Source organism: Phaethon lepturus, unplaced genomic scaffold (genome assembly GCF_000687285.1).
Source record: "Phaethon lepturus isolate BGI_N335 unplaced genomic scaffold, ASM68728v1 scaffold26373, whole genome shotgun sequence".
In the NCBI taxonomy this organism is placed as follows: domain Eukaryota; kingdom Metazoa; phylum Chordata; class Aves; order Phaethontiformes; family Phaethontidae; genus Phaethon; species Phaethon lepturus.
The window spans coordinates 1,154-10,802 of NW_010530115.1; the positions used below are offsets into that span (position 1 = coordinate 1,154).

At 43.8% G+C, this 9,649-nt stretch overlaps 1 protein-coding gene across 1 annotated transcript; it reads left to right on the plus strand.

Annotated features, from left to right (window-relative positions):
• Positions 1–732: 732 nt before the first annotated feature.
• On the plus strand, positions 733–9,179 carry CALCOCO2 (calcium binding and coiled-coil domain 2). Its single transcript, XM_010284178.1, has 12 exons — positions 733–753; positions 1,629–1,817; positions 2,172–2,274; positions 2,643–2,776; positions 3,509–3,634; positions 4,129–4,256; positions 4,368–4,458; positions 5,235–5,357; positions 7,119–7,214; positions 7,900–8,041; positions 8,449–8,480; positions 9,003–9,179. Exons 1-12 carry the CDS (start codon positions 733–735, stop codon positions 9,177–9,179), a joined length of 1,362 nt encoding a protein of 453 aa, XP_010282480.1.
• The last annotated feature ends 470 nt before the right edge of the window (positions 9,180–9,649 follow it).

Here is a 9,649-nt window from a genome sequence, read left to right on the forward strand (position 1 = left end):
TCTTTCCAGCTGTGGATACCTTCTCCTTTCCGAGCACAGTCCCAGAATCCCCATCTAAACTTCTGCCTGATATTCAGGCTGGTTTTTAGCACAGGATACAGACGATCTCCTGGGTGATGGCAAAAAAAAACCCAAAACAGGGCTCCAGGGAGTTCATTTCCATGTGAAACGTCTGGATTGGAGATGACCTGAAATGCTCCAGTGGGATGGTTGTTCATGATGAACTTTCCCTCCGTTCTGAGGTCAATCCTTGCACGCTGCTGCTGTCACTAAAGTCAGCTGAGAAGGTTCTGCTTTGGATTCCTGGAATTGAATTGTCCGGGATTGGCAGCAGGGTTTTGTCAGCAGTGATCTGCCCCTTGACAGATCGCCAGGGCTGAAGCCTGGCTGCCTGCAACCCATAGTGGCAAAGAGGGTGATTTAAGTGTTCTGTTTCCAGTTCTGCCTAGGCTCCTGGCATTTGGATACTGTTTTGAAACAGATTTATGTTGTGTGATTTGTTGTGTCACAGCACACTGCAAAGTTTTCTGTATAGATAACTCATGCAAAAGCTTTAATGCTATTTGTTGACCCGGCTGTCATGCAGCATATTCATTTCGATACTGAGAATCATCTTGCAGTTTCAGCGTAGCAGTCACGAGTAGCAAGGCTATAATAGCCCCATGACACAGGCTTGCAAGACAGAACTACGACAACCTGCCTAACCAGGATCTCCTCCGTTTCTGTTCTTCCATGGGAGCTGAGCTTAGCAAGGTACCTCTCCTCCCTTGGAGCCCGGAAGCTGATGATGAAAGATGCTGTATCTGGAGGTCAAGTCATTGCGTTGGATTTGAATGCAGAAAGCAAGGAGGCTGTTGAGTTTGATTATCACCAGCATGAGTGTGTCTGTGCGTCTCACCACGGTCAGCCTGTGAAGAAGGTGGAGTGTGTTAGGGCTGGGACTGCACGGGTCTTGGAGCTTCTAGCACGATAGATTGTAAACTATTTTTTTCTTGTACTAGTGTCAGAGCATTTCACTGATGCAGCTAAACTGCTGTTCTTCTCAAGCGATGTGCTAGTCTCCAGATTTCAGAAGAGCTGATGCACCCCCACGTTATCTACATGTGGTGGGGATGTGCCTGGAGTGTCAAATCACATTTTTTAATGATGTGAGGCTGCGTGTGGGAACAGCCGGCATTCCAGCAGGGTCTTCAAGCATGGGATCCCCCCAGCAGGCACGCGTGCTCCTCCTGCAGCAAGGCACCACTGTGTCTCCCGTGCAGCAGATCTGTAGGACAGTCAGCGGGCTGGTTCACGGGCTCCCGTGCAGGAGAGAGGCTGCCGTGCCACACTGGCAGCCTCCGAGCACCAGGCACCGTGGCTGGGAAGCAGCAGTCAGATGAAAGAGGCTTACACACGTCTGCTAAAGAGGGTCTGGAAGCTGCCGTGGATGTCAGGAGCAGCCTGGCCACAGTGGGCAGGGACACCAGTGAGCTCGTGTGCCTTGCTGAGGAACCCTGGTGTGCGCGTAGGGGGTTTTGGACCTTGCAGCGAGCTCATTCACAAGCCGTACCTCTTCGTACCCTTCACAGACACAACCACGTGTCTATCTGAAGATGAGATAATCCCTTTATTCTTTCCTCCTGTAGACTTCCACAATGGATGAGACCTCAGACGAGCCTCCCACTTCTGCTGTTCTCTTAGACAACTGCCACTTCTCACAGGTCATCTTTAACAACGTGGAGAAGTTTTATGTTCCCGGAGGAGATATAATCTGTCATTATACCCTGACGCAGAACATTGTTCCTCGCGGGAAGGACTGGGTGGGCATCTTCCGAGTAAGTGAATACTGTGAAACCAGATGTGCCAAGTATGGGAAGGCAGCAGCAGGCAGAAACAAATAGCGTGGGCTTTGATAGAACAGAGTTGGGGAATTTTTTTTCTGTAATAACCTTGTGTAATGGAGCATCTTTATTGTGCCTAGGGACAAAGTGCCAGACCTGCTGTGACCTGAAGAAATTCAAGGCTAATTAAACACTCTGATTATCCTTTCATGCATAGACCACAACTCTTAAAAGTCAGGATATCAATGCAAAAGTCCTCCCAGTAACTGATCTATGTGGAAATATAGTTCCATTACCACAGGGTAAACATGAACTGTGTGTTGCCATAGAATGATTTCGCTGTTGCAGGTGGGATGGAAAACAACTCGGGAATACTACACATTCATGTGGGCTCCTCTGCCCGGTGATGCCCACAGGGATACCGCTGTGCAACAACAGATCCAGTTCAAAGGTGAGTGGGGAGCTTGGGTCACTCAGGGGATGTATGTGCATGTGCACACACAGGCACGCACATACAGACTCCCGCTCTGCTGCCACCAAGAAGCACTATGTTCAGAATTACAGTATATCTGTAGGACTGTCCTTTGGGAGACTTATTTCAAATCCCATAATCACAAAATTTTGAATCTGCTAAATTCTGCCATCCTGATGGAGTGATATTGTTTGTTTTCTTATCACTGGCACTAGGAATTACTAACGGTGCAGGAACAATACTGCACTAGGATGTCTCTGTTTTCTGAGGTTCTCTCTGTGCTATATAGTTAAGAGACTTGAATAATTAGAAACTGCATATGACGGGGTTATTGCGTTTGTCTGAAGCTTACTACCTACCAAAAGATGACGAATACTACCAATTCTGCTACGTCGACCAGGATGGCGTGGTCCGGGGAGCCAGTGTGCCTTTCCAGTTCAGAGCAGAGACTGAGGATGATATCCTGGTGGTTACCACACAGGTAGGTGTCCTCTCTTCCCCTGCTTTTTACTGCCTCTGCTTTTACTGGCATATGCTCACCGCTGCATGGAGTGACCCGGTAAATTGGATGCCAAGCTAGAACTCATCAGACCTGGATTCTATTCTTGGCTTTGCTACTGATCTGTCACACAAATTTGGGCAGCCTTTGTTTTCTACCTGCCATTTATCACTTAGATTGTAAGCTCCTTGTAATGGGGAGTGACTTAATACATAGCCTTTCAGGGCATCTTGAATATTTTTCAATGAAAATGTTATTTTCATGGAAACAGCCTCCCATTAGATGGGAGTGAGAGCATGGAGAGCATGCACATGGACAGTAATTGAGCTGCTGTGAAGCCAAACACTCCTATTTTGCAGTGTCTTCTGTGCAGCCTTTTTGTTAATGGCTACGCAGCACATATGGTCCTAATCTAACAAACTGCAAAAAGCCCCAAAGCTCTGCCTCTGCTCATTTCTGCGGACACAGAAGGCATCGAGCATCTCCAGAGGTCAGCGGTAGTACGTGCTCCGTATTCAAGAATTGGGCTGATGGTCAGCTTTGGACAGACTGGGGAGAGTGAAGTAGCAGTCTGGTCCGCACTGGTAGTGAAAGCACAGAAGTAGACGTTGTTCCCTGTTGAAGAGCTCATCTTTTTTGCTCTTCGCAGGCTGCTATTTGGAATGTAGCTTTTCAGTGCTTCTGTTATGACCGAACAATTTTGTTGCTTGCCAGGGAGAAGTGGAAGAGATTGAACTACAAAACCAAAATTTGCGTAAAGAAAACGAGGAGCTGAAAGCAAGCTGTGCAAGTCTCCAGAAGCAAAACATCGATCTGCAGGAAGAGCTCAACAAGACACAGGTAAACAAAGAAGTTATTATATTAATTTATTATGTTAAGTCAGAAGCTGTAAGTCTGAAAGATGAAGAGGGTCTGAGTCAGGTCTTGGTCCACTGTATACTTCCAGGAGAAAATTAAAGAGGTTTCTCCCCGTATTACCTGTTTAATCCTTTACCAAATAGTACAACACCTCTACTGTGATAAGAATAATAATGATGAACAAGAGACATCAGCAGACACAGAAGTCAGGAACATATGGGAACGGGAGTGTTCAAAAATATTTTGTAGGCTGTCCCAAAATCACATTATCGTTATCTTTTCCTCCTTCATTTTTGCTCAGGGCTTAATATAAATTAAATGGGGTCTGAAGGAGTAGTCAGGATGCAAAGGAGAGATCTCCCTCCTTCAGAAGGGCTGCCTGGAAATATTGCATTTGAGGGATTTTGTCTCTAGTGCAGAGCAGGACTATTGCTTGGATCCCATTTACCTCCTATCAACTTCACTGTGATTTTCAGGAGCTGCAGAATAGTTTAGAGTCTCTAAGGAGCAACACAGAGAAACTGGAGCTGGAGCTGAATTCTCTGAAAAAGGAAAATAAACATCTAAAGGAGCTGGATGACTGCAGAGAAGCAGAACTGCAGCAGTAAGTGTATTTACAGCATATTTCAAAACAGGATTTCATGTAAGCATCTTGCCTTTATGGATTAAATTTCCATCCATGAAAGTATGGTGTGTTTTGATTTGTTCTGAACAGACTCAAAGAGCAAATTCAGAATGTGACCTCTGACAAGGAACACCTGGAAACCAGACTGAAAACAGCCCTGGATCGCATGGACCAGCTGCAGGTAGCAAACATACAGCTGCCCTCTTTTGCTTTGCTTTGCCTCTGACAGAGAACTGAGCAATCCTGAGCAAATATGTGGTATATCAGTTTCTTTTTTGATTACATCGGTTATTTAGGAAAACGTCAACCCTTGATGTGATTTGACCTCCAGGAAACTTCAAGAAATCTGTGTTCTGGAAGGAAGGGTAGATGGGGGTGTCCTAAGAGACACTGTAAGGATTTTATTCTCTAAAAAACATCCCCTTTGCATGCTCATTAGGTTGACCAAAATCAGACTGTTGGTTACCTCCTGCTAGCTAAGGATCCAGGCAGAAAACACTTCTGTTTTGAAAAACATTTGAAAATTATGTTCAATACTTGGGTGATAACAAGACTTCTAGCTGGGAGGTATGTGAAGGAAGGTAGGCTGAAAATAGCTTGGTCGTTAGGTCTGGGACATGGGACACCCAGAACGATGAGCTGACCATCTGGCTATAGAGTCTCTGTTTTTCTCGTTGTTCTCTGACTTCCCAGCCTAGAAGTGTCGTGTTGAAACTTAGAAAGCTCCTCAGAGAACGTGTGAATGAATACTGCATTCTGATGAATACATCAGCCCCAGTATATCGCCATGGAATTCTTCTCAGTTTCTACAAAGATTTTAATGGAAAAATGCTTACAGAAAAGAAAAATTAAGCAGATATGGGTTCTGAAGCTTTGCTTTCTGCAGCAAAAGGTGCCTGTGCTCCTCACTCAGAGCCGTTCGATTTTCACTTTCTGCCCACCCTTCTTTCTCCCTAGTCTCAAGTGTTGAATTACGAGAAAGAAATGGAAAACCTGTCTCATACGACCCATGACAAGACAGAGCAGCTTGAAAGTTTAAAGGAAGAAAATCGTCAGTTACGCATGACTAGAACCCAACAGGTAAAGCCTTCCCTGTGTATCACAGTGCTTCGGGCAGCCAAGGCAGAGAGGCTGAGGCATCCTTGGCAGTGTGCAGGTACAAATATTGCTCAATCTTACGCGAATCTAGGGGATTCCATGACAGAAAGAGCAATGTCTATGGTGGCATGGGTGTCCACATAGGTGGGTCTGTGGACACACCATCTCACAGATTCTTACAGTATACATATACTCTTAGAGTATATACATATGTCATAGTTTTGGAAGAAACGCCTGTATTACATACAGACATTGTAATTCTGATTCTCTGTAGCAGGAAGATTCAGTCTCTGTCTTGATCTGTTTTGAGTCAGCTCAAGGGATAAAGGACATCAGTGGGAATTCAGGATTGATATTTGGCTGGTTGCAAATCATTGCATCTAAGCAAAACTGTTTCAGGACTGGGACTTGTGAGTAAATAAAACAAGTTACACTAAATCTGCCCAGACTATATGCTGCTAATTTTACTTCCAACAGGAAGGTGACTAGTAATTTGTGTGAGGCAGCAACCTTGTTGGTCTTCCCTTTTCTCTGTTGATGTTTTTGTCTCTTTCTCATCTTTAATAACTGAAATTTAGCATTTAATGATCAATAAAATAGATGCAATATGCTCAGAATGCATCAAAATAAGCTGTAAACAATACAAAGTTTCTGTTCTGGAGTTTGGTGCAGAAGGAGCAAAATCAGGAGCCTGAACATGGAAAACTTAAAGGGGTCGAAGGCCAAACTCTCACTTTGCCTGTCCCACTGTCTGCAGAGTGAGCATTTCTGGGGGTGAAGCTGGGGAGATGGTCCCAAGAGCACAGAGCAGGTGTGGAACCTGCAGATACCTGTGCAGGGGAGCTGGCAGCGCTGTTTTCCACCTTCTTTTGATTTGCAGAACCATCACAATTTCCCTGTGATGTTGCAGATGACTGTGTATAACAACTTTAAGTTTATGGACAAAAGGCTCGCTTTTCTTAGGTAACTTCTGCAGACCTTTTAGAAGTAATCCACAAACCTCAGCATTGGAAATCTCTCCTTGAAGGAATGTGAAGGATGTAAAAGAAAAGGGCAGCATACTGCCACTGGCAATGACTGAGGCCATCACATCATCTTTAGCCTGTTGCCCTCAGTGACCTTCTAAAGGTGCTTCTCCCTCTGTATGTGCTGCTCAGGAAGCTTTTGGAGACTCTACTCTGACTTTGGCATTGAAAATTAGATGCCTAAAATAGATGATGTGATTACCTCCGCTGTGATACCAAATGTTCAGGATTCTTAAGTGATGCTTTGAGGATGACTGCAGAATCCCTAAGTGCTCTAGCTTATCTAATTTACTGATTTAATTCAAGAGTCAACAAGAAGATTAATTCCTAAGGGTGTACTGGCTATCCACCATCAATGCAAGTCTCACAGCACCATGAAACCTGGCAGACTTGGATCTGGATCCACCTTCCAGGGTGGATTTTTCAGCTGTATGAGTTCCTTCAGCCTCCCTCTTTGTTTGACCTGTCATATGTCACCTTCAGAGGTCATGTGTCATCTCGCTTGTTGTAATGAAAATACAGAGCGTGAGTGGTGACATGGAGATATCCTAGGTGACAAACTATGAAATGGTAAGACTCCCGCTGAAAGTGAAGGGTTATTTGTTGGTAATAAATGCAGCATGAGGCAGCTAGTATATGACAGTTCCAGTGCTTGGAGCTGTCATTGTTTTATTTGCTAGTTTACCATGATTTATCAAATAACACTCTTCCTTCATAGCATCAAAACCGTGACTTAATGAAAGAACTTGAGGAACAGAAGCGTTTGTTTCAGATTCTGCAGGCAAAAAAGAATGAAGCCGATGAGGAAAATCAGGTGAGAACTTGGCACAACTCCCTTGCCTTTCTCCTGTACTGAACACGACACTAATCTCTCACTCTAGTGTTCAGTTCCATTAACCCTTATACCAAATGGATCATTAATTGTGCCTGCACGTGGACCATTACCTAAAGCCAGGCTGCCAGGCTGTCTGTAGGCAAGTACAAATGACTGTGTGCGTACACTCATGGTATGTTGCTGCTGCCACGTCTGTACAGCCTAAGAGGAAGGGTCCAAAAGCTTGCACCTTTTTCCTCCACCACAGACTGGTTTACCCATAATAGCATGAGGAATTTCAAAAACTCCGAATGTAGATTAATTCTGACGCTACTGAAATGAATGGACTTACTCGTTTAAATGGACATAGTCTTTTTGTCCAGTTGAAACAATGACTGCTCAGTTTTGTTCCTTAGTCTGCATAACTTCAGGATCGTCTTCTGTCTTTTAAAATGTATTACTGTATTGTCATCATCTCGTCTGCCTTTCTGAGCAGGCCACAGAATAGATCCTTGCCCTCCCTTACCTCACTTTCCCATTCTGTGAAGCAGGACTAATGCTGAGCTACCTAAAAGAAGTTTAGAGCCATTTTGATTCTGATCTATGTTAGTGCAAAGCATGACTTTTCTCTGAAGTGGTCTCCTAAGCTTCTGAAATTTCATTCTGCCCTTCTGTCCCTTTGCAGAAACTAAGGGAAGAGAATGATGGACTCCTGAGGCATCTCTCACAGGCTGGAGAGGTTTCTTCCTTCTCTTTTGTTTCACAAGCTCAAGCTCCAATTCCAGCTCCTGAAGTAGGAGGCCTTCTGTTTGGAAATCAGTATTGTGGTGAGATTACTTGGCATTCTGTCTAAAACCACAAATACATGGCAGTTAGAGTCTCAGCAAATTATCCTCCCTCTCAAATTGAATGCTGTATAAAAAGACATTATTAGCAGCACCTCTGTGCAGCTTTGCGTGTTGCAGATGACTTGGCAGCTGCAAAATGCTGCCAGGTGTTAAAAGTTGACTTAACTGGTCAGCTGTCTGTCCATTTTCTGCCGAGAGAGACAACTATTAGCTAGTTTTTTCATCTGTGAGACAGCTATTCCGTGGCTTATGTCCAGTTTCCATAGTCCTAAATAGAGAGGTTTAGATCCAGAGCCACATCCTCACGTTTCAAGAATTACTAGTTAATCAGCACATTACATTGTTAATAATTTTGTTGAGGCTAAATTGTTGTCTTCTTTTTCCAGGAGCAAACCTGGGGGCAGGAGCTGCAGACATAGTAAGTAACGTGGACACAATTGGACATAAATTAGTGGTTTATGGACACAAATTAGTGGTTTGAAATAAAAAGTTCCAAGTTCAGCTCTGTAACTAGTTGTCTACATACTGGTTGAGTCCTGGTAGGATAGCAGACAACAAAATGGAGCCATATATGCTTAACGTGTAGAATTAGTGAGAGTTACATGTCTTAAGGAAGAGAAAGGAAATTCTGTTGACATTAAAGGACCAGCTCTTGGCAGCAGCTAATGTCAGAATGAGTAGCATGCAGCTGCTAAATATTTTATTTCATGTTGGAGACATGGACATGTGCTATGTAGGATGGAAAGTTAGAGTACCTCTCAGAAGCTCTTGACTTCTAAGTGCTATTTAGAGAAGCCTGGAGACATTTAAAAACCTGAGAGTGTTAGAAGTCAGAAAGACTTATCCAGAAGTGTTAATATCTGACTACTAAACTTTTCTGTTCCTTCTCTTTGAATATAATTTTTAAACTGACTGTCTTTGCATTTGCTTTGTACTTCAGGCTTCTATAAGGAAGTGCCCCATATGCGATGAAGTATTTCCTGAAGATATTGAAACAAGTCAGTATGAGGCCCATGTGCAGAGCCATCTTCTGGAGTGCCCACTCTGCAGTGAGACCTTTGAAAAGTCCAATAAGCAGGTGTTTGATGACCATATTTTTTGTCATGGCCTGGAATAATTCTGAATTCGTACCTGCTCTGTAGAATAGGTGGCAGAGGCCTCAGCATAGAGTAGACCAAAATCACTGTATAGGCTTGACTCATGCTAATAAGATCACCCAGACAAGACTGACTATGCCACTAGTACTGTAATTCTGAGCTTTCTGTTCATGCAGCACATGACCAACATATAAATCAGGTCAGACATCCACGTCCTGAAACTGAACCACCGTCATCAAACTCAGGTCTTGGATCAAGTATTGTTAAACGAGTTACAAATCCTATAATTAGTAAACTAGTTGTTCACAGTTCTTCAGAACAGGGTTGGCCTGTAACCGTACATCCAGGTAGGGATCCAAGTGATGGGATGTGGTGCAGGAGTTCTCTGTACTTGGCTGATATAGCTCTATTATAATGGTTTTATTCTTTAATATAGCACTGTGATTGCTAACCAAAGACCAGAAACATTCTATAATCTTTTAGGATCACA

Coding starts and splice junctions, on each gene's coding strand:
- CALCOCO2 (XM_010284178.1), top strand. CDS start 733: ATGGGAGCTGAGCTTAGCAAG. Junction 8,042..8,448: donor GTTTGGAAATCAGTATTGTG/GTGAGATTACTT, acceptor TTCTTTTTCCAG/GAGCAAACCTGGGGGCAGGA. Junction 8,481..9,002: donor GGGCAGGAGCTGCAGACATA/GTAAGTAACGTG, acceptor TTTGTACTTCAG/GCTTCTATAAGGAAGTGCCC.